At 43.9% G+C, this 26,315-nt stretch overlaps 1 protein-coding gene across 10 annotated transcripts in view; it reads left to right on the forward strand.

Moving 5' to 3' along the window:
* Positions 1-26,315, forward strand: part of PTPRM (protein tyrosine phosphatase receptor type M) — a 647,098-nt gene that overhangs the window by 253,511 nt on the left and 367,272 nt on the right. For all 10 annotated transcript variants that reach the window (XM_083187611.1, XM_083187612.1, XM_083187613.1 and 7 more), the window contains exon 7: positions 4,576-4,869. In XM_083187611.1, coding sequence (XP_083043737.1) covers positions 4,576-4,869 — 294 coding nt within the window. The remainder of the gene's footprint in view (positions 1-4,575; positions 4,870-26,315) is intronic.

A 26,315-nucleotide genomic window follows, 5' to 3' on the forward strand; every position in this document is an offset into this window, starting at 1 on the left:
GCCCCCCTGCAGTGCACATGGTTTTGTCCATCTAAGAAGGATTTTGTCAGAAAGAATGAACTAGAATAAACCCCATTGTGTTTACACAATTGTTGTCGCGATTTGGGCTTTCCCATGTACGATGTGTGGTATGCATGCGCAGTCATTCAATAAACTCTCAGTTTAAGAATTCGCTGATCAGTTCTGAATTAGGCCCCAAGTTGCATATTGGGACTAATTCAGATGTGGCTGTTCTTGCAATTGCCGCCTTTTTCCATTCACAATTCCAGCTATATACTGGCATTGGCATAAACCTACCTAATAATAAGGGCGCCCACTGCTGTCTCATCATATGCAGTATAGAACCAGAAGCTGCTTCAGGTGCCTTGGCCTTGGTCATGTAGGCCCTTAAAAGTCAGTAAGACAATCTTCGCCATCTTACATGCAGCCAGTGTAGGTAGTAGAGAATGGGTGTTATGTGGCTGGAACAGGGTCTGTTGGTTAATAGCCTGGCACATGCATTTTGTACCATCTTCAAGCTGTTCAGTTCTTGCAAAATTCTTTGCAGATCATTTTAGTAAAAATAATATTAATAAATATGCCTATATATCTTTTTTACAGTACATTAAGCACCCCTCTCAGAAATCCTGTGACTGCCTATGTGTCCATCTGTTATGGTCCATCTGAATAGATCTCTAATCAATTGAATGTATCCCTGACTATGCAATGAATTTGAACTCCTGTGCATGTTATCAATCATGGGCAGCATATTCCATTTTTACTAGGGCATAAACTGTTGCTGTTCTGCACAGGATAGCAAATGTGACTTAAAGACTGACATACTGTATCCTTAAAAAATAATATTTCGAGAGCAAGAAAGCAAGAAGTGCATATGACACCAGTCTAGCGTAATACATTTGATCTAAGAATCAGCTGTGCGTGTGCTGTTTAGCCTTCAGGATAGTACTGCCTCATTGATTCTATTTTACCCACTATGCACAAGTTGCTGCAAATACCTTTGGGGTTTCTATAAACTAATAAATTCAGCGTATTGCGTTCAGATACTTTTAATTCTGTTACTTAATTAGTATATCTTGTAACCCTTTCGACCTTGTCATTGAATTTGTATTTCAGTTCAACAGCGCTTAAAATATAGGATGAATATGAAAGTAATTAAGTGTTCTTTCAGCATGGCTACACATTGGCCTTAGGATTCTCCAGGAAGGCATTGTATCACGTCCTGGTTCAAGAAATAGCTTAATCACTTAAATTGATGTTAAATGATTTTGAGTTGGTTCGGATGTGTTTACAGCACGTGGTTCCCGCACATGCACTCAATCATTATTAACACAACCGCCAGCGGATAACAAGAGATTACGAGTGATTTCCGTGGCAGGTGCAGTTGCCTTTTGTTGTTATTATTTAAGTTCTGGATATTAAAAACTTTACACAATAAATTCGAAGGTATTTTAGAGTGAACAGATTTCTCGTGGCTCAGTAAGGATAGTAATAAGATTATGTATTTGGGCACAGAAGCCAGGTATTGTCATACTTTTCAGAGTGTGTGGTATTGTAATGCAGAGTACAAATCAAGCGTGTTTGAAACCTAGCAATAGATGGAGAGTGGTCTGGGTGATATATGGCAGTCTGTAGGTGCATACAGCTTTGCTTGCATAAAGTCATGAAAGAGAGAAATGCCCATATGAAAATCTAGAAGCTTCTTTTGTTCCCTGCCAACTGTATTGCTAGTGTCATTAAAATGTAAAAAAAACATAGAGGGGAAATCATTTCAATGTTACCTTGCCCAGTCAATATTTGTGACACGCCACACAGCATTTTCTAAGTGTTATAAAAATCTAAATTTAGAGTACTTTTCATACTAAGGACAGTGGGCCGGATTCTCTAAGCTTCAAAAGTGATGAAATGGATAGTGATAAACAGCCATCCAATCAGCTCCTGTCTGACATTTTTCAAACACAGTCTGTGGCTTGGCAGGTAGGAGCTGATTGGCTGGCTGTTTATCACTCTCCATTTGATCACTTTTGAAGCTTAGAGAATCTGGCCCAGTGACTGTTACAATCTGGAAGTGACATTGGTACAAATTGCACTTATTATATGCCTGACTCACAGGTTTCTGACATCTTCTGCTCTGGTAAACTTGGTGGCCTGAGTGCTTTAGAAGATGATTCACAGTGAATCACTCTTTGTAGCCTCAACCTCACTCTACTGCGAATCTTATCATTGAATAGAAGGGCAAGCCATGCCATTCACAGAGAATGTGTGAAATGTTAGACTAAACTGAAGGGTTGTGGCCTCTGGGAGGGTGCATGACCTCTGGGAAGGGGCGTGGTCACATCCTCTGTGATAGAAAGAAAATTTTGTTTTTGCAGGAAGGTGTGCATCGATGGGGGTGCGGGTGGGAACGCATACCACTAGCACAGGGAGAGAAAAGATGGGCTGCAGCTGCCTCTCCCCCAGCTCAGCACACATCACTTAGTAGCATGTGCTGGGCCGGGGAGAGAGACTGTGCTGCAGAGGAAGCCTATAATCTCTCTCTCGCCTCACTGCTTGGCTTCCTGCAATGAAAGTGGGGGGAGCGGGTCCTGGTTAAAAGTACCCCCACTGGCAGCTGTTGGAATCTGTAAATGTGTACCCAGCATTACCCTACATGCAAACATTTAGCCCTAAGGGATATGTGACAGAGAACTCTGATTTTCTCATAGATGCATGCACAGTTATTAAGGGCCTGAGCGAGACCTGATCACTGGGCTGTAAATCTTTAGAGCCCAGTGATCAGGTAACCGCTGCCCCACCAGTTTCTCCCCTGCCCCTGTGCACTGCTGCAAACATGTTCGCAGCTGTGCACACAGGTGGAAAACCCTTCGCAAGCACCCACCATCCAATACTCACCTGCATGAGAGAGGACTGAGCATTATAAGAACAACCGGGACTGCTCCGAAGTATATTATTCCTCATTGTGTCCTTGTATTTACAGTGCACATGTTTATTACCTGTTTATTAGATTTTTTTTATCTATATTGATTATGTTTAATAAATTATGTTTTAATTGCAATTGATCAAATGTTATATCATCCTTAGCGCTACACACCACCCTTTTTTATGGAATGGCTTCCCCCTGTTTGCAGTGCTGAATAAGTCTAGACCTACTGACATCAATGGCCCTCCCTCCCCATGTTCTGCCCCCATGCATGTTTAGGCGGCACTCCGATAAAATGCCAGGGTGCCGCCTACAAATAACCACTGGCTGTCAATCAACTTGAGAACAGCCAGCAATTGCTAGCCATCACTCGCTTGTTCACAAGGGGACCCCACACATGCGCACAACGTACTGTGCATATTCGCAGTCATTCAATAATCGTTGGCCCTACTAACCAAGAACTCTGAATCAGCTGCTTCTTATTGAGTATTTATTGCTACTTGTTCCCAAACTCATCCCGCAAGGATCCCCAGCAGTTCATGTTTTCCAGGATTCCTCACAGAATCACAATTAAAATACTTAGCTCCACGTGTGGATCTTTAAATATGTGTCAGTGTTGTAGGTCAGTCATGTCCAGTGGTGATTTTTACCTATGGGCTGCAGGGCTGTAGCCCCCCCCCCCCCCAGGTAAAATCCACCACTGTTCTCTGCCAGATTCAATGCCAGATTCACTGTGACAGGCCCCCAAAAATGGGTTTTGTGGACAATACTGTGCAAGCGTCGTACCCGGGAACCGGAATATGCCTCTGGGGGCTGCTGCAAAAGCAGCCCATAGAGGCTGGGGCCAGTACATGCGCAGTATGTAAGAAGCTACTGCCAGGGCCGGTGCAAGGCACCGGAGCGACCCAGGCGAGTCGGGGTGGGGGCGCCCCGGTGCCGGGGGGGGGGGGGGGGGTGGGGGGTGGTACCTGTGGAAAAAACTTGCGGCCCCGGCGTCCCTGCAGCGCTGGGGCGGTCAGGGGTGTCCGTGCCGTAGGGGTACCTGCGGCGCCGTCATGTGTATAAAGCTGGCTGCGGTCGGCGGGGTCCCTGTAGTGAATAGAAAATAACTAGCGCTTCCCGCGCCGCCGCGCGCATAGCGCTAGTTATTTTCTATTCACTACAGGGACCCCGCCGGCCGCAGCCAGCTTTACACACATGACGGCGCCACAGGTACCCCTACGGCACATACACCCCTGACCGCCCCAGCACTGCAGGGACACCGGGCCGCAAGTTTTTTACACAGTTCGCTGGGGGTGAGGGGCGAACTGCCGCCCTCCAGGTGCCGGCGCCCTAGGCAAATGCCTAGAGCTGCCTAGTGGTGGCCTCGGCCCTGGCTACTGCACATGTGCTGGTCCCGTGCTGGGGACCGGCGGCTAGGACCTGTAGTGGGGACCATGAGCGCAGCAGCAGTGGCTGCGGAGGGGGGGGCACATCGAGGCAGCCCCTCCTCTGCAGAGGTAAGAGCTGCCGCTGGTCATGTCAGTAAGTAACGTTACCTTAACGTAATATCATTATATACATAAATACAATTAACATCTGATTATTTAGCATTTAGAATACATTTCTATATCCCCCATAGAAATAGTATGCATTAATACTTTGTGTGTATTTTTCAGAACCACCTGTACCCATTGCACCTCCCCAACTTACCTCTGTTGGAGCTACATATTTGTGGATACAGCTCAATGCAAACTCAATAAATGGAGATGGCCCCATCATTCAGAGAGAAGTGGAGTATCGCACTACAAGTGGAAGCTGGTATGACATCCAACCGGTGGACTCTTCCATTTGTAAGATTGGACATCTTGACCCTGATACGGAATATGAAATAAGTGTTCTTTTAACAAGACCAGGAGAAGGTGGTACTGGATCCCCTGGACCTGCACTGAGGACAAGGACAAAATGTGCTGGTGAGTACACAATAAGAAAGGTGACTTTCAGTTACAGTAACTACAACACCAATGTTTGTACATTTTTATCTTGGAACCCTGCAGTGTCTTAATGAGTTTAATCATAGGATCCATAACTTAAAATGATGTGCAAAAAGGGAGAGTTTTGAATAGTGTATTATACATATTGTGCAATATAATCAAAATGTGTTCAATTGTTTTAAGCCAATATTACGGGAAGAAGCAAGTGGGGGGATGCACATACATAAATGCTAATTTGGTTTACAGGAAGAATATGTCTTTCAGCTTAAATAAAGCGATCTTAAATTATATGACTCATCCTCTGTTACAGTCTCCTTGTATATGCTGTAATAGAAGCAAGGTGCAGCTGGCAATGCTTATAAGCTTCCCAGCTATTAATTTTCTGATCTGACCAGTTTATTACTTAACCCTTAAAGAAACAGGTAATAACCGGCTCCAAGATAATTCTCTGCGCCGGTGTATTCTCTGCGTATATTCTGTCAACCACTGATTTTAAAGAAAATTGTGTTTGTATGTGTCACTTGGTGAGTATGTGTGAATATCTATCTATCTATCTATCTATCTATCTATCTATCCTGTATACAGTATATACATACATTGGACCTTATTCTGATTGACTCGCAAGGTTGCGAGTCCATCAGACACTGCCGCTGCCCGTATTGCCCACCCCCCTCACACGCACGACCCCCTACATGGCTGCGAATGGATGATTTACATAATCAAATGCACGGAGGACCGAACAGATCTGAATAAGGTCCATTATGTCAAATTGGCTATACCTGACAGTCCTCCTGGCTTTGAGTCCCCCAGCGGTGATGAGTGACTAATCTTTCTTGTGTATCTGGTTGCACTTATGGATTGCCCTACTACTGTCATGTATTCGGCCAGCAGTTTCCTGACACTAATTATGTACTAAAATGTTGTCAAAGCCCCTTTTTCACCTTCTTACTAGAACTACTGTATTATGTATGGTGGAATTTCTTCCTTTGGTTTATATACAGTACTCCTTAGATCTGGGGTAGCCAACTCCAATCCTCAAGAGCTACCAACAGTTAATGTTTTCCAGATCTCCTAACAGAATCACAAGTGAAGTAATTAGCTCCACCTGTGGATCTTTGAAAATGTTTCAGCTAGTAATGAGTGCACCTGTGCAGCAGCTAGGTTGTCTGGAAAATGTGAACTGTTGGTAGCTCTCGAGGACCGTAGTTGGCTACCACTGCCTTAGATACAGTATACAAACAATTATTATGAGTGGGCTCTCTGAAAAGTTAGCCCAACAAAGCAGTAACCCACAGCAGGGCAAAATAACAGTGGACATGGCAGTTAGCATGCCCCATTTGTTGGTTATGAGCGGATTTAGCAGCTACAGTATGCGTTGAATGTGACCATCAAACAAGAGTTTGGTGTGGACCAGATTTGCCCTATGATCCACCAACTGTGTAGGGGTAGGATACACGTTGCTTAGAAATAGAGACCATGGTTGGTTTGCAAAAGCAAACTCCTTATTTAATGGGCAAAACCATGTGCACTGCAGGTGGGGCAGATGTAACACGTGCAGAGAGTGTTAGATTTGGGTGGGGTGTGTTCAAACTGATATCTGAATTGCTGTGTACAAATAAAGAGCCAGTATTTACCCTGCACAGAAACAAAAGAACTCACCCAAATGTAACTCTCTCACATGCCATAGTCATGCATCATGTGTGTGTATCCGGCACTTTCCATGTGCCCTAATGGGAATTAACCTCCCCAACTGCCTGGTCAATAGGGACAATACAACCATAGTTGGAAAGGCAGGACAATGTTCTAATATTCATTTTGCCATGCCGTTAATCCATCCTGAACCCCTGGGACCTGAATACTGTAGGTTATAATTAGGTGTTGCTTTTTAACTGGTGGAGCATACCAGCTGGCTATGCCGCTAGCCCCACCGTCAACGAAATAAAAAAAAAAGTTGGTTCCAATCTGTGCACACATGTAAGTGTACCTGGTGCAATGTGGTTCTGCGCACCTGGCCGCCAGTTGTAAAAAAATATGGGCAATTATAAAAAAAGTTACTAAGTCATTCTAACATGGAAATGGGTGTGGGTCATTGGGTCTACCCAGTTTCTGTGAACATGCTTTGGGTCGACTACTGAAGGTCGACAGGCCTTAGGTTGACATCTGAAATAGGTCGACATGGATAAGATCAACAGGGTTGGAAGGTCGACAAAGGGAAGGTCGAAAGTCAAAAGGTCAACATGAGTTTTTCAAGTTTTTTTGTCCCGAATGTTGACATAGTCGGCATGGACACTCGCTGCGCTCACCATGCTTTGGTCACACATTTTATTCTCCCACCACGCTGTGGTGTATTTTTGGGCATGTCAGCACATGTCGGCTCAAATAAAGTGAAAAACTCATGTTGACCATTTCACTGTTGATCTTCCCATTGTCGACCTAAAACTTGTGTCGACCTTCTGACCCTGTTGACTTTAGCCATGTCGACCTAGGTGTCTACCTAAGGCCTGCCAGTGCATGTCCCAATGCATGTCGACCTTAATAGGGTCGACCCAATGACTGTATCCCATGAAAACATAACTTGGGATGCAGTGGCGTAACTATAGCTCCGCAGCCCCCGCGGTGGCGGGGGGGGGGCGCAGAGAAATTGGGGGCACCGCCGGGGGGGCTGCGGGGCTATAGTTACCCGCGGTCTGCGTCTCGTCCGGCTCTCTGCCGGGACCTGCCTGACCGTCACGGTCCCGGCCGGCTCCTGCTGCAATGAAAACTGACAATTAGAAAATGGCTGCCCCCATACTGCAGACAGTTTTCTGTCTGCAGCATAGGGGCAGCCATTTTTTAAGAGTCCGTTTTCATTGTAGCAGCAGGAGCCGGCCAGGACCGTGACGTCAGGAAGGTCCCGACAGAGAGCCGGGCGAGACGCAGACCGCGGGTAAGAAGGGGGGGCAGGTTAGGTGTGTGTGTGGGGGGGGGGGGGCGCCGAATAAACGTGCGGCGGGGGGGGGCGCTAAATAGTTAGTTACGCCCCTGTTGGGATGCTATGTCCTTGGGCATTGCTGCTAACAGGTCCAATCATTTTCAAACTATACAATAACAATATTACAAGTTTTGTGCTTTGCTAAATAAAATGTTTTCCCACTGATTTTATTTTATACCTGTGCAGTCTGTAACCACGTAAAGCTGGGAAGTACAACCAGTAGATTAATCTTTTAGACCACAAGTATTATTTTCCACAAGGTCAATGTGCAATCATTGAACTGTCACTACACAACTTAATGGACTTAACAAAGTGTTTCACCTCAGTCAGGAAGGGACACAAAATGATTCCAGAGGTGCAAACATGACTTAATCTTTGGTTGTAATACTTAAAATAAGGCATTAAAGCAATGTTGCAGGCAGTTTTCAAGTTTTACTCTATTTACCTCACCAGCACGATTTGTTTTTGTGGTTTTTCTATGAGGTACTGTAAAATGGATGATTCTATCTAATGTACACTAATAGAAACATGAAAGAAATTTCTATCTATGGTTATTAGTGTTACTGTTGCTGATTTGTAATGTGCTCCTCTGTTCTGCAGCACCAGACAACGCAGGCAACTGGGCATTTATAACGTAGATAATGGGTGTTTAGAATTTGCGCTAATGACCCAAGTTTGATCTATCAGGGGTGGATTGGTATGAAAAACCAGCCCAGGAAATTTCTGGGAGTAGCCATAATGTAGGCGGAGTCTGCTGAGGGGTGAGGTTTGTCAAGAGGGGCGGGATACTGAGTAGACCCGTTACAGCCTTCCTTGAGTCTTTTGATACAGTTTCAAATGTGACTTGATACTATTGCCGCTATAAAGCATCCGAATATACAAGGACAGAGACACCCAGTGTCACACACATTGTCCCCCCACGAGAAAAAAATAATACCCAAATCCATATTGGCCTCAATAGGGATAAATGAAACACACCGGCCCCCAGTTGGAATAACACATTGACACTCGCCAGGAAAATACAAACAAAAACATTCGACCTACAGGTAAAATAAAACACATTGGACCCGACGGGAAAAAATGAATGGCCTCAATAGGAAGAAAAACAAATACACTCGCCTCACACTCCTTCCCTCTGCACTATATCAAACTCACCCTTCACCTTGCTCTGTATCACACTCCCTCGCCCTGTGCTCTATCACATTGACGCACAGGGCCGGCTCTACCACTAGTCAGCTTTAGGCATCTGCCTAGGGCGCCGGGATCTAGGGGGCGCCACCAAGTCTGCAAATAAAAAAATCAAGGATATCTAGGAGGATCCTTGTAGTATTTAATGCAGGCGGTGGCTGTGGAACTTCTAAGACCTCACCTCTATACTTTCCCTTGAGTCATACTTCCTACATTGCTGCCCCTTCTCCTTGTACTCTGTTGTGGGTGCAGAGTACCTCCAGGAAAAGCAGGGGACTTGGCCACCTTCCCAGGGGGGGGGGGGAGTAGGTTGAAGTTTTGCCTAGGGGGCTGAGAAGCCTTGCACCGGCCCTGCTGATGCACTCCCTCCCTCTGTGCTCTATGACACATACACAATCCTTCCCCCTCCCCTGCGGCCTACCCTCTATCACACTGGGGCTTCATCACACTGACACACTCCCCCCCCCCCCTACCGCCTCCACTCTCACACTGATGCACTCTCCCACCCCGCGGTATATACTCTATCACACCAGCACTCTATCACACTGACACAATCCCCCGCACCCAAGGCTGCGCAGGGAACTCGGCGAGCAAGGGGGTCGGGCGGCCGTGTTTTATGTACCTGTTTTGATTGACTTTTTTGCTCTGTGCCATTTTTATGCAGGAAGGGACTTCACATGCTGGGTGGCAAAAACTGTTTAAGTTAAACTGCGACTGATGCTGAATTAGGCCTAAGCATACTACACAAGCACTGAATAAGTGTTATCTTTACAGTTTTTTTATGTTAATTCTTTAATGCTTTTGTGATCTGTCTGCACAAACATTCATCTGAGTAACTCTCAGGTTACTCAGGATGGCTGCACAAATCATGCTTTGGGGAAGAGGCGTAACTAGATATTCGTAGGCCCCATAGCAAACGTTTGTAAGGGCTCCTATATAGCAACTGATGGAGATAATGTATGCAAAACATATTAATTTGACAGCAAAGATGGGCCCCTTCAGCTCTGGGCCCCATAGCAGCTGCACCCCTTGCACCTATGGTAGTTACGCCCCTGCTTTGGGGGCCAGTGAAGCTGCATCAACAGGGGCAGCCACTGGCTCCAGCAGGATTAGACAACAATGCCATTTAACATTTGCAGCATGTCAATTAGCATGGCCAATCCTTGGATCCGGATCAGCGGGATCCCGTCCAGGATTTTTATTCAATCCCGGGATTTTAGGATTAGACTGTGCGTTTTTAAATTCTGAGTTTCCGGGATTGAAAAAATGCCCATGATTGGTTGCCCTAGTGTCAATCATGCTGCAGCTCAGGTGTTCTGCAACCGTTGTCTTAGACCTACTGTAGATCTGCATATGCGCTGTACATATCCTGTCCATGGAGGTCGGCAAACATCGCAGATGTACGTAAAGCATCAGATCTGCATCAGATATGTTCGTAAATCATCGGTTTTATATTGGAGATGTATGTGATCAATTGGGTCTGCATACCTATCTGAATTAGGCCATCAGCCTTTGTGGATAAGATTACAGAATGCTCACACTTGCCTCTGCTCCCCATTCAATTAGGGATCTTCTGTAATTACAGGAGTTACAGACGTAAACAACCGATGTATTAGGAATTTGCAACTGATTTCTAATACAGCGTGTGACTTCCTTTACTGTTTGGAGAGACTGATTTTCAGTTTTGTGTAAAAAAAAAAAAAAGACTTTTGCATCATTTTCCACTTGCACATCACCCACATAAGTTATTTATTATTTAGTTTGAATAAGTTTCATTCACTATGTATTATTTACACCACATATGAAGTATTGAGTGACTGCAGAACGGATGTAACAAGAAAGTGTCACTTAAACTTGCAATTAAATTGCTGTCTGACATCTTTAATTGTTGGCTTGCAAGCTCCAAAGAACATACTAATCACTAGTTAATGGGGTTAGTAGATGCTGATATACTAATGACAAACAAATTAAGAAAGGTAGGTGTAAAACACTGCTATCCTCAGATGTGATCCTTTCAATTAACAACAGGAGTCGATTTAAAGGAAGAGTCAGTGCACCTGTTTAATGACAGGGATAATTGTAAGCCGCAATTCTGAAACTATGGGGACTAGTCTTACTCCAGAACTGCAGATTATAATGCATTTTGATGTTTGGGAGATGGAGATGCACATGTTTTTTCTAAAAGCACTAATCATTTACAAGGCAAAGCCAACCTGGTTTTGCCTTGTAAATGATTGCCGCTTTAAAAATACGGCTAAGCTCTGGCCCCTCCAAATTCTTGCACCGTTACATTTTGCCACTTGTGTCTGAAGGCATCTTGTGTGTATTCTGCCCGGTATTGACACATTTTGTCAGATTTATGAGAATGCCCTCTCCTGAGTCAAGTTAATTTACCATATCCATGTAGTGGAGGGAGAGGGGAAGGGATCGGTAGGCTGTTGTCATATATGTAATATATGTGTTGGATCGATCTCCAGGGATCACCAGTGCTGAAATAATTGGGTGCTGCAAGGCACTCTGGAATCAGCATAAGTTATTACACACTGTTAAGACCGCCACGTGGACTCCTGTGAAACTAGCCAATTAGCCAGTAGTGTAATTTAGTCACATTACACACAGTAGACCTGCTTATACATGTTACACCACAGAAGCGCCCCTTACACACATTATGCAAGGTACAGCCCCTTATACACATTACACCAGGTAGAGACCCTACACCTAATTTCTCCTCCTCCTCCGCTGCTTACTTTTGTAGTACTTGGCTACAGCTTGTGCACCGTCTGTGCTCCTGTGGGATGTCCCCCTGGACACTGCAGGAGATGAGGAAGTCCCTGCAGACACTACTGTTCCCCTTTGGAAATCCCTGCATACACTGCATGATACATGGGGGGGGGGGGGGATGGAGGAGCAGAGCACACAGAGAGAGACAGCAGCTGTACTGCCCACTTTAATGTATATTAGCAGTGCATGCAGTAGAGAAGGATCCGGATGCACCAATACTATTAAACATTACAACAGGCAGCGCTGCAGCAGGAGGCAGCGCATACACAGGCAAGGCAATTGCTTGTGGATGCGGGCAGTGTGCTTGGTGCTGAACACCATCTATACCACACTAGTTAAGCCCTTGGGACATACCACCGGAATTGCCAGCAGACACAGGATACCACTTTTAAAGTAGATACCACAGTTTAAAGTAGAACTCAGCCAGGTCTTTATACAAACGGTGTCCATTTGTCACAGCAAATTCACACCTGTGGTGTAGATTCGCTGTGCCATGCCATCACCACTCAATGCTTTTCTATGAGCAGCAGGAGCTAAATAGATGCAACAGCGTGGCAATGGGGTTGTGTCAACTGTATCACAAGTAGCGATTTGTGCAGCAACGATTAGTGCTGCTACATCTGCATGAAGACAGGCCCACAACAAGACTGCCACTGGCAATTTGCCTCACTGAGGACTACTGTATACTGTACTATTTTTTAAAGTAATAAAATAAATCAGGAATTATGGGTAACAGACAATAAAATAACACATTTATCCTAAGCAATACTAGGATACTGCTGTAGACCTCCAATGGCCCCTCCTCTGACTTAACTGACCTGTCCTCTAGTAGGCCTGCCACCAGTGGCGTAACTAGAATCATGTGGGCCCCATAGCAAAAGTTTGTAAGGGCCCCTATTCATCACCTAATGCTAAAAAATTATATAGCACATGATACTTTGACAGGCAAAGTGGGCCCCTCTCACCTCTGGGCCTCATAGCAGCTGCACCCCCTGCACCTATGGTAGTTACGCCCTTGTCTGCCACCTGGCTGAAATAGTCCCTTCTTCAAAAGCTCTCACCCAAGGACCTGCCTTCTCCTTGTAATGAACCTCTGTGCCTAGGTATTCTTACCATGCCATCCCTTTAAATATCTCTCTGGTGCAGTCGGCCTGTGTGTATGGGCTTTAACGGTCAAAAATGTAGATCTTAGAAATGATACAACATCAAGCTAGGAAGAACCGATAACTTACATTTCTCACATGGTGGTTGCCATTTTCTGCAAACACCTGACTTTACACATGTTGCTTTTTATGCCATATAATCAGATCAATAAACCAACATATTTAAAGCTGGGCATACACTATACAATTATTTGGCAGACCATCACTGTTTCATGGGTGTCCCCATAAAAATGCTGGTCATTCCCATGCAAATGCGGGCCAGATGAATTGTGCCGGGACGGGCGGCTGACGTCACATGACAGCAACCTCCCACCCCATCCCGGCGCCCGCAAATATGTCAGTCTCCACTGACTTATATCTGCAAGCCTAGGAGAAATAATTTGATGGTCGCCGACCATCGAATTATTTCTTCTGCGGAAGCACATGCACGGGGATTTGTTTTCATAGCATATCTGCATGGGTGCAAGGCGATACGGCAGCTGGAGGTGTTTTTTGTCAGGACTGGCACTCTGGGACTTGGTAAGATGCAATCTTCGCAGCTTAACGAGTTAACCAGATTCAGGGCCAAGAACTGTTGTTCGCACAATTTGGTCAAATCTGTGATTTAACCAATTTGTCTTAAGGACGGTCTCTATCGCTAGCTGAAGGAATTATGGGGCAGATGATAAGGAGAGAAAAACGTCCAGCCAATCACCAGCTAACTGAGTTTTTTCAAACACAGCCTGTAACATGGCAGTTAGGTTGTGATTGGCTGGGCGTTTATCTCTCCTTATCACCCTTACATTTATCTCTTGTTAAAGCTTAATAAATCTGCCCCTATATCTCAGTTCTGTATAAAGCCGCGTTTTGTGACTTTAGTTAAAAAAATGATCGCTGTATGCTCTGAAGTAAAAATTTGATGTTAGATGAAAATAAGCAATAAACTATTGTCTGTGTTTCTTCATATATCTGATTGTCTTTCCAACAAAATTAGTTTTAGTTACCATATGCCTTGTTCCCATTGACATTGAATAGAAGCTGATATAAGAATAATCAACATCACTGCATATTAAATCAGTGTAACCTCATATACACCTGTCCAGAACAATAAATCACACCAAGAGACTGCATAATGTTAGAGATAACCTTGAGCCTATGCTATTGTCAGTGCCGGCATACCACAAATCCAGCGCCTGTGTGGCATTTTTCATTGCGTTATTCAGTAACTTTACCAGTGTATTACCAGCAGATGGACGAAAGCCAAATGGAGAGGAGAAAAATATCAGTCCCGCAATCATTCTTCAACTTGTACAATCAATAACTCTTGCCCTGAAGACACAGACTTACAGACAGTCACACCGCACTTGTAGAAAGAAAAAGGATGCACGATAAAAAGGATAGATGTCTCTTTCTATGTTTTCCATTACTTCTTTTAGTACAGGAACAGAATGTAGAATCTGAAAACTGTTTTCCCATTAATTTTTTGAATGGTAAATGTTTGATCCTGTGGTATGAACTGGTCCTATCTTTATCAAACAATGAAAAATAGATCAATCCACTTACATTGCACTATGTTGTTTTCCTACACACAGGAACACTGGTAACACTATGCAATGTTATGATTTTTTTTTAATACTTCTAAATTGCACAACATTATTAAGCCGCCAAGCATTTGAGAGGCTTGCGATTGACATTAACACATAAACCTTATTAACAACCCAAGATAACTTCAAATAATGCTGACACTAGAGATGAAGTTAACGCTCACAGCTTTTATTGACTAAATTAAAATAGATTGCCTGAAGAAATTACTGTAGGTGGCTAAGAAATCTTTACATTCTCCGCTCTAGCCAAATATAAATTCTATGACGCGACGTAAGCTGGAAATATTGCTCACAATTATTGCCATTATCAGACCCAACCACTAAGAAGACCAGTTGCCTCACCTTGCAAACCTCACCTTGCAAAAAGGAGGTTCCCTACAATGACCTCTTGTACCCAAATAGGCCACGAGAAGCAATGCTTACCTGCCAAATCCAGGTTCAAATTGAGTCAGAGCTGTCAGTCACCTAGGGCGGGATGTATTAAAATACATCGCCGCCCTTCGTGCCTCCCCCGCCGTGATGCCGCTGCATATGTACTAACATATGCGGCTGGCATCGCGGTGCGGTGACGGAGGCCCCCCGCGATACCTGGAATGTGGTGTGCGGGGGTCTCCGTCACCTCCTAGCCAGCTCCTGCATCCCTCACGCGTCGTCACGCCGGGGACAGCTAAGCAAGCTGTCCCCGGCGCCTCCTCCTCCCCCCTGCAGCCGGAAAGGACGTCCGGCTGCGTCACTAGGGGGAGGAGTGGTTTACCTTCCAGGGTCCAGGAGGACCCTTCAGGAAGGTAAGCTAGAGGGGGGGTCGGCGAGGCGGCGGGTTTGCGCCAGCGGCAGCGGTGGGCGGCGAAAAGAAGCCCATAGGCTTCTATAGGGTATCGCCACCCAAAGGTGGCGATACCCTCCAGTGCGGTATCATTTTTGATACATAGGAAAATGCGGTAAAACCGGGGTTTTACCGCATTTTCCATTTGATACATCTCGCCCCTAGTCTGAAATTCCACTGAAATTGAACCCAACAAATTGCAAAGGACTTGTTATATCCCTATATCAGTGGTTCTCAAACTGTGGGTCCTGACCCCAATGTGGGTCCCGACCTTCTCAGCATGGGGTTGCTGACCATCAGGTCTAATCTCAATCATTGATTCAAGGAGTCTAAAACAACAGACAATAACAGAAAATAACAGAAAACAGATTTGTTTAGACTCCTCCCATCATTTTGTGCCTCCACAATGCTGCTATGTATGTGCTGTCTGCTGACTACACATGTGATGTGATGGGTTATGGTATATTAGACTCCTCCCATCATTTTGTGCCTCCACAATGCTGCTATGTATGTGCTGTCTGCTGACTACACATGTAATGTTTTGACCTTCTGCAGTAACTTGCTGGGGTCCTGCAATTGTTTTTATTGTCTGATGGGGTCCCAGAGCAAAATAATTTGAGGACCCCTGCCCTATATCATTCAAATTATCACCATTCATAGGAGAAGGCAGGCATCATCGTTGACAATTAATGGGTCACTACCACCAATTTAACAGTAGATGCATTAACGTTACTACACACCCATTCAAAATTATTGGGGGAAATTTAATAGGATGAGAGATTCAGAAGGTGAGATATTTGGTAAGAAATCTCCAGGGTTTTTTTAAAGCGGCAATCATTTACACAGCAAAACCAGTTTGATTCTGAAGTGTAAATGTCGCTTTAAAAAAACTAAAAAAATGTATACAAAGCAATCTTTATCAGATTTATGTACTTTAATATGTAGAAAAAGCCCATTACCAGTGCATTGACAAAGATCATTACTCCCTTGTTATCCGAATTACAAATGCCATATCCAACAGGGATGCAGTCAATTTACTGACAGTCAGCGTACAGATGGTCAAAATACAGACAACCATTGGCAGACAGGCAAAATACTGACATGTAGAAAATGCTAACATTTAAAATGTCGACATGTCAAAAAGTTTACATGATTTTTTCGGAATTTTTTTTCTTTAAAACTTGCTTCTTGTTACGTCATAATCCAAGTAGGCATAGTGGGCCTGAAGCATGGCGAGCGCAGCGGTACATGTTTTCTGTTTCTATGTTGACCTTTGTCGACACAGACACACAAAGTGTACTTTTTGAGATGTCGACATACTTAATGATGACATTTTGACTGTTGATATTTTGACCATATCGGCATAATGAATCTACTGTATGCTGCTGGGTAACTTCAAGCCGCAGAAAATAAATTCAAAAGACATGACTACCTGACAATCCTGTTTTCTTACCAAAATCCTCTTTATAGGAACTGACTTCATGGGCAGGTCACGAATAAGATGGATAAATCACACTACATTTATGTGTTAAGTAACACACTGCAAATGCAAGAATGCCACCGGTGGCGTAACTACATTTTGGGCGCCTCCCCGCCGTTAAAGGGAGGGCGCACAGCCACTCACCCGCCGCTCCCCCAGGTAGCCGTCAATGCAGGTGGGGGGGACGGACGCTGCGGGGGACACAGAGGCGGCAATTACTTACAGCTGAGCCGGGCAGGGGGAGCCGGGAGCTGTCACTGTCAGTACAGAAGAAAAAAAAAAAAGCCCATACAATGAATGGGTAGCCTGTGATTGGCTGAGCGCTCTCTCAGCCAGTCAGCAATTGGCTGAGAGAGCGCTCAGCAGCCAATCACAGGCTGCCCATTCATTGTATGGGCTTTTTTTTTCTTCTTCAGTACAGACAGCTCCCGGCTCCCCCTGCCCGGCTCAGCTGTAAGTAATTGCCGCAGCTGTGTCCCCCGCAGCGTCCGTCCCCCCAGCCGCCTCGCAGCGTCCCCCCCACCTGCACAGGTAAAGACTGGGGATGGTGCGGCGGGCGGCTGGGTGTAACGTAACTATAGCACTGCAGCCCCCGGCGCCCGCACATGCATAGCGCCCCCCCGCGGTCGCAGGGGCTGCGGTGCTATAGTTACGCCCCTGAATGCCACTCATCCAGTTATTATCAACAGGCTTCTTCTCCGATACCCCCAGAGGCTTTAGCAGTGGTTAAATATTCCCTACCTTTCATCCTTATTCTATTCTACTGTATAAGTCTGTCTAAGGTCCTTATTCTGGTTGATTTGCAAGGCTGCAAAATTTGCAGCCTTGCGAGTTCCCCAGACACCACCCACCACTCACACGTTCACCCATCCCCCCCGAACCCCCGCAGGCATGCAAATGGATGAGTTACACCATGGGCGCGGGGGAGAAATCATTTGATGGTCGGCTACCACCAAATTATTTATTCAGCACTCGCAGATCTGAGATACCTCTATGGTGTCTCAGACCTGCGGGCGCCCTGTGAGAGGACATGGGTGGCAGCTGACATCCACTGATGCCAGCTGCCCGCCCCCCCCCAAAACCCACACCATTGGACATGGGCGGCAGCTGACATCCACTGATGCCAGCTGCCCGCCCCCCCCCCCCCCCAAAAAAAAAACCACGCCATTGTGGAATTACCTTGGGAACATCCAGCTTTCTCCTGGGAATACCCATGAAATGCCGGGAGTTCCCTCAGCGAGCACCCCCCCTGGATTCCTGTACGCGCATGCACAGTCACAAACAACGAACGCACCATTGACCAATTGATTTAGAATAACCCCCTTAGTGCAGTTCACTAGAGTTCAGAAATACCTGATTGTGTATCTACCAATTCTGAAGTTGTCCCAAAACCAGATTGCAGCTGCTAAGGCGGAAAATCGGGAGGAGATGCTCCCCAAAACTGTTGATGCCAAAAAGTTAATTCCAAACTAGTAGTATAAGAATCAGAAGCCACAGATTGGCCTTGTAATAACTAGACCCTCCCCTAGCTGACACCTATTTGAAGGATTTAATCCTGACTGTCAAGCAAACGGGGAAACTGAAAAAAAAAAAAGCAAAAAAAACTGTCTTTCCATCTACTCAATTCCGAAATAGTTTCTTATACAGAATCTGATTTATTACCTCCTTCAGCTATCTTTTTTTATTGCTTTCAGGCTAAATACAGCCTTCAGCTATCGTTTGAATATTTTAAAATTGTGTTGAAGTAGGACTTTGGCAGCACAATACTGTGATAACTAAATCTGAGACTGAAAGTTAAAAATCAAAGGTTCAAACAAGATACTATGCATTAAAAAAATAAAATGTATAAATAGGTTTTAAATATTCTTTTTGAATTAATTTGAAACAGAATATGTTGCTCACTAAACTGTATTTTCTTTAAAAGCATAGCCATTTATTTTAGTTATCTCTGCCATACTTGCTTGGCTAAGCTAAATTTAAATATCAGCCATAGACCAAAAATGTAACAATAATTTTATCAGCCACATTATTATCAATGTTCAGCTTTATAAATTATAACTTTATCATATTGTTGCATCAAGTTATTTATCGTATTTTATTACAATATACATTTTAATCCCAACTAATAGGCTTATATAGCTCTGTCTTTATTCTTTCAATTTCATTAACTAGTCCTGTTTTATTTTATTCACAAAATAATTAAGCAAATCAGACTTTCATCTAGGATAAGTGTTCTTAAAAACATTCTTAATAGATTATTGATTTATGTCATGGTCTTAGAATGAAATGTGTTTTCATCGTTAATGTCATCTGTGCCAGTGGCTTCGAAAGTAATTAGAAAACTTGATTTTGTCAAGCAATGTCGTTTTTTAAAGGCAATAATTATAATTTGGGGCTATGTAGGGGTTATGGCAGATGTGCACATTGTTCATGCATCTCACAGTAAAAGCTCTGTCTTATAGGCAAAGAGAATATTATCTGCCACCACACATTTTAGACAGAATTCTAATCTTTGGAAATCCTTGGCCTCTTGTCATACAACCATGTAATTAGTCTGTAAACTACAAACAGTGGCTAGTGCACGTTGATAGTTTTGTTTCTAGAGGGATGAGATGAGACGTTCTCTGACAAAAGAGTAAATGATTGAAGACTATACACTGTCATTTCCAATGAAATGAACATTAGGTCAGCATAGTGCATTTCCATTTTTATCTGAATGCAACGGTGGATGCAAAAGTGTAACTAGGATTAAAAGGGCTTGATAGCAGCATTTTAATGGAGACCCAGGTCCTCTTCACCGTAGGTACACAACACCGCTGTGTCTCTTTCTCCAAGTCATTAAAAATGTTACCTTAAAGCTACAGTCTTTTCAATGCACAAACATAGAGATTTTGCATTATTATTATTACGGTTGGGTCCCTGAGTTGTACACCAGAATACTTGAGCATAATAGTGGGAAGGTCAGGGGTACACATAAAATATTCATACACACAAACACACACACACACACACACACACACACACACACACACAGCTAGCCTGCGTTTGCATCTTTCCAAAGATGTGGTGTATGCATGCATATGTAAGGTTGCATGCAAGCTCGGGGGGAAGTGGGCGGGCATTTGACATCCAGTGATGTCAGATGCCCGCCCACTTCCCCCCGAGCTTGCATGCAACCTTACATATGCATGCATACACCACATCTTTGGAAAGATGCGGGCATTACCCCCTGGCCTGTGATTGGTTGTCACTGTGTAACATCTATTCGCATGCCCTGTGTGCGAATCGTCCTTGTGAATGGGTGGCCCCAGCCAACCAATCGCAAGGCGGGGTTTGGAGGACTCGCAAGGCTGCAAATTTGCAGCCTTGCGAATCAACCAGAATAACCCCCTAGATACATTGATACATGGAGCTGTTAAGGGGCATTTGTATTGTATGCTTTCCTACTGTACCAAAACCCTAAGGTCCAGCAATCTGTGCAGAGGAAAACAAGTCTGGAGATTGCTTATCATTAAAGAATCCATTCATATGAACTTGTACATTGAGCATTGACAGGGGAGACAAACTTGCCTATTTTCCCAATATAGGGGGTTATTCAGATCTGATCATAATTTTGCAACGTGGGCGATTATCGAATGACTGCGCTTGCATACTGTACTGTTGCTAGCCGTACGCAAACTGATTGGATGCTGGCGATTGATTGTGGTAATCGGCCATTTTCTGGGAGTGACAGGGAAAATGCAGTTGCGCCCAGGCGTTTTCAGAGAGGGTGCGTCATCAGCTCTGGCCTCGGCCATCCTGTTTCTAGCGCACAGGAAAGAGTAGGCTCTGGGTTACACACAGACTGGGAACATCACTTGGTGGTGAGCGAGTTGCGAGTGGATTTGCAGGTATTTGCCAATCCGTCTGATTTTTGTAAGCCATTTGCAGCCTTGCACAGGGCGGGGTCTCACTCTGTCTGGGCAGTAACTATCTGAATACAGGGATCTGCAATTTTGCAGAGCAGCGATCAGGTCTGAATAACCCCATATATAGGCTATTTCCAAATTTCACCCTCCTGCAGTGCACACACTTTCTAAGTGATGTCATAATACAACATAATATTTGGTTTTACATACATACATACAAAGTATAATGCCTTCATGTGACCGATATCGGGTATGGATCATTGGGTCGACCAAAAGTCGACATGAATAAGGTCGACCATTGAAGGTCGACGGGCCTTAGGTCAACACATGAAAACAGTCGACATGGCTTTAGGTCGGCAGAGTCATTAGGTCAACATTGGGAAGGTCGACAGTCAAAGGTCGACAAGGGTTTTTCACTTTTTTTATCCCGAACGTTGACACATTCAACATCGGCACTCGCATGGATCGCTATGCTCGTCATGTTTTGGGCTTGGTGCCTCACTACGTTTGGCACACTATTATGTTCTCTCTCCATGCCCTAGTGGATGGTAGGGGATCAAATACTGCCTGTCGGCATTGTATGTTGACCTTATGACTGTATACCTAAGATATCCTAGATATTCTGCAGATTGTAAGGAAAATAAGACAGTATTTTTCTCATTCTTAGATGTCTATTCAATTAATAGAGGAAGAGAGTCTTAGGGCCATTTGATGAATGTTTTTGGTACGCTTTTCTCCTTAATGCAGGAGCAATATTGTATTAGATCAGTGGATTAGTTACTTTTATCTCATTGTCTATTCTCTGCTCCTCTTCTTTTCAGAAGTAATTAAATATCTTTTAAGTGTGAAATTGCCATTAATGATTTCTGTTGCTAGAAACTGTGCAAGAAGTTTGATCAGCTCCTCCTGTACTGTTTAATTCTATGGAGTGACCTTCAATGTTATTATAACTGGCATGTTTGACCAAGCAACTGACAAAAACATTTTTGTCCATGACCTATGCATCATTAATGATGCTAACATTTGACAACTGTTTAAAATGGCACTACAATTACATTTCCATTATCAAACCTGTGTCTCTCTTCCTGACAAATGAATTGCTTGATTGCGATGAGTCCCTTTCTATAGAATTGATAGACTAGACTAGAGTTTTATCAGCAAAACATACAGTACTGCTGCTTTAGAGACACATTTTATATTTAAGGAGGTTATAACATTTTAAGACATGACAGACACTGTGGTAAAATGAATTATACTTACCTATTTAATGGCTGCTCCCTCACGATTGCAGAGGAGCAGGTGTGAGCTCTACTCAGTACTTTTTATGTGTGAGTATGACAGTGGGTGACTTCTGTATGTGGGTGACAATTGGTGACTGCTGTGGGGATATATTCACAAGACCAGCAGTGGGCTGACTGCTATCAAAATAGCAACAGTAACATCCCGCTGATCAGGATCCTGACAGAGGCTGAGTAAGCATACTTACCCTCTCCTCCTACCCCACTAACCCTAAATACCCCCATATACTACCTCGTTCCTGATGGAATGGGCTGAGAAATCGACCCAAATCGGATCAGTTTGATGTCGCCTGTGGTCTAATGCACGGTCCCGTGCGCATCTGACCTGAGTTGGAAGTCGGACAGGCATGCAGGTCCGACCTCTGACCTTTGACCTCCCTCCCTGTGCGCGGGAAACAGGGGCCACATGCGATCCATCACAAGTTAAAGGACAACTTCTACCGTACGGCAAGCCGCTAGGGTTATTTTCAGGGTCCGAACTACCCTCCTGTGTCTACGCCACCATCTGTTACCTTTAGTAAAGGTGTGGCGAGCAAAGCGGAGCGTAGCAAGCCACCTAGCCCAAAGCAAATGAGCAAAGCTTGACTATCGTAACATATTGTATTTATAATCCCTATATAATGTTTGTTTTAAGCTCAGTTGAGTTAGTCAACAAAAGGACAAACTACACCCTGCCGCAAGTTTGACCTACAGTGTTAGTTGTGTAGTGCAGGGGTTCCCAAACTGTGTGCCGTGGCACCCTGGGGTGCCTTGGAGGATTTGCAGGGGTGCCCTGGGTTGGTGGTCCAGGATCAATTCAAGTTATTTATGTCCAACATAATAGTCAAATTGTGCACAAACAGAAGTGAATCCTGTCCATTACCACATTATTGATCCTAAGGATGAGATCTAAACACAATATATTTAACTTAATATTTGTTTTTAACTTTCTCAATGAGAAACCTGTAGCCTAGGGGTGCCACAAAATAATTCTGATGCATCGGGGTGCCATGATTCCAAAAAGTTTGGGAACCCCTGATGTAGTGGTAGATTAGAGACATTGATATTGTCTCCAATATTTTTGTATTCTTTTTATGTGCTATTAAGTGACAGAATGTTGCCAATTTTTAACGTCTTCATTTTATCTCATTTTGCCAGCCACCTTTCCTCCCAATATTACTTTTGCCTTTCTCATTATCCCTGATATAAAAAGTTTTGCCAATTCCAGCAGCAATTACCATAAAAGATTCAGATATTTGACAATTTTTTTCTTCCTTTTTATCTCTACATTAAAGATGACAAAACATTAACTGGAACGGCATAATCTATTGACATTTGATGGTTTTTAAAATACATTGACATCTATTGACATTTAACTGACCCGGAAAGATAAAGTGATCGCAATAATGATGCTTTCTGACATTGCTGCCAATTCTACATAACACAGAGCACTTTGCAGATTTCTTCTTTATGGATTGTATTGTATTATCAGCTAATAATCAGCATTGTATCCCTCTGTGAGGTTGTTTTTCGTTAAAAGTTTTCTGCCAATCCTGTCCTGTCACTGGCATTATGCTGTAGAAAACATCATTGACACATGGTGTTACACAGCACAATTAAGCCACAATGAACTGGTCATAGTTTGAGAGAAGCTGCCTTTGGTCATAGGACTGACTTTGCTGATGGTTACTCAGTTACCCTTAGGCAGTGGTTCCCAACATTTTTTGAATCATGGCACCCCAGAGTATCAGAATTATTTTTGTGGCACCTCTAGGGCAAACATTTCTAATAACTAAAATCAGAAGATAACTAAAATTAGTAGTAAAAGTAAATTGTGTTTATATTGCATCCCTAATGTCAGTTATGTGATAATGGGCATGATTCACTTCTGTTTGTTCACAATTTGCCTATTACATTGGTCATAAATAATTTGAATTGGTCATGGACCACCAATCCAGGGCACCCCTGCAAGTCCTTAAAGGCACCCCAGGGTGCCACGGAACACAATTTGGGAACCACTGCCCTTAGGTCTTATGTACATAGTAGCAGAAGATAATTTTTATGAAGTGCTATTGAAGGAAATTTTTGAGACACGTCAGGTAATCCATTATGTGAGACTACCATGGGACCTTTTGCTTCGCTTCAATCAGCCCATTATAAGTCTACACATTTCTACATTTTGCTACAAAGGAAATGGCACTCATAAAAACATACAGTTTCTTTTATATCCATATTGTAATCGGACACATCTCAAGATGAGTCTGGCTTAAAATTAGTAGCATTTGCTCCAGGCATATGTCATCCGTAATTATAGTCAAGTGTAGATCGAGAAAGGGCTCACCGACAAGTAGCATTTCTCATAGCCAAGCTACTGTGAACAAAACGTCTATCTCACACTTCATTTCATTAATACATTAGTGCATTAATACATTAGTGCGCGGTGACTGCTACATAAATAAATTCCGACCATGCTATAGGAGTATCACATCATATTTTAAAAAAATTATGACCATATTCATTTTTTTTGTCTTTATTAATGTATGTTTGTATTGTCTATCAGCATTACTAATTAAGATGCATTATATTTTATGCAGAGATTCAGCATGTTTTATTGAATATCAACTTCAGGAAACAGGCCAAGTGTAAAACTGCTATCCTTAGTAACTTAAGTGCTATAGGACAGATGCAAACCTCCTGGAATATATAGGATAGTGCTGACTACACTATATTTATAGAATATACAGTATTGGTTAGTACTGACCATGTAACCTGTATATAATTCTGGAATACAGTATATAGATTACTACTGACTGTGGCACCTTTATACCCCCACCAATACATAGGTTAGTACTGACCATCTTGTTTGTATACTGTACCTGCTGGAATATAATGAATAGTTCTATCCATGCCCACTGTATACCTCTGGCGTATACAGTTATGAGTTAGTACTTCAAACTTTACTGGCATATATAGGTTAGTACTGACCTTGTAGCTTTATACCTAATACAATATATTATTTAGGTTAGTACTGACCATGTAACCTTCTTACTGCTGGACTATATAGGTTAGTACTGACCATGTCCAATTTATACCTCCCAAAGAGAGGGATAGAGACAGGAAGGTATGGGGCAAGCCAAAGACAGAATCCAGGTGGCCATACCCTGGAACTCCCCGGGTGGCAGGATCACAGACGATACATTGCATGCGGTCCTTCTGCATGTGATGTATCACATGTGATCCCCATTTTCCACTTCAGTGAGGAGCCAAGTCTGAGATCATACGTGCAAAATTTATGAACTTCTGCTCCGATCCGATGGGACCATACATCGGATCAGATGTGAACAAAGTTCAGATTTGGCCACTTTTCACCCGATCCGTCGACCGGATCCTTCAGAATCAGGTGAAAACAGGCCAAGTTGGACCTGTGTATGGACACCCTAAGATTGGAACAAGGGAAAAGGATAGAGATGGGAGAACAGGTAAAAAGGCATTGATCCAGATGCACCAATCTTGTGATAAAGTGGAGAGTGGTAATGAACCAGCCAATCATCTTCTAACTGTCATATTACAGGCTGTGTTTGAAAAATAACAGGAGCTGATTGGCTGGTTGTTTATCACTCTCCACTTTATCACTTTTTGAAGCTTAGTGCATCTGACCCATAGACAGGGGAGATTGGCAACACCACGCATAACAGCTAGTTACTCGGCCAATGACCAGTTTCTAATACTAGCATATATACCATAATATATCACTGCACACACTGAAGGCACAGCTCCTTATTACTGCACACACTGGAGGCACCTTCTCCATTTTACCGCACACGTTGGAGATACCTGCTCCTTTTCGCCCCACACACTGTAGGCACCTGCTGCTTATTACCACACACACTGGAGGTGCCTGCTCCTTATCGTCCCACACACTGTAGGCACCTGCTCTTTACTACCACACACACTGGAGGCACCTGCTCCTTATCACGCCACACACTGGAGGCACCTGCTGCTTATTACCACACACTGGAGGTGCCTGCTCCTTATCGTCCCACACACTGGAGGCACCTGCTCCTTATCACCCCACACACTGGAGGCACCTGCTGCTTATCGCCCCGCACACTGTAGGCACCTGCTCCTTATTGTCATACACATACTGAAGGCACCTGCTCCTTATTACCGCACACACTGGAGGCACCTGCTCCTTATCGCCCCACACACTGTAGGCACCTGCTCCTTATCGCCCCACACACTGTAGGCACC

The sequence above is a fragment of the Crinia signifera genome, chromosome 5, assembly GCF_055691185.1.
Source record: "Crinia signifera chromosome 5, ASM5569118v1, whole genome shotgun sequence".
NCBI classification, from domain to species: Eukaryota; Metazoa; Chordata; class Amphibia; order Anura; family Myobatrachidae; genus Crinia; species Crinia signifera.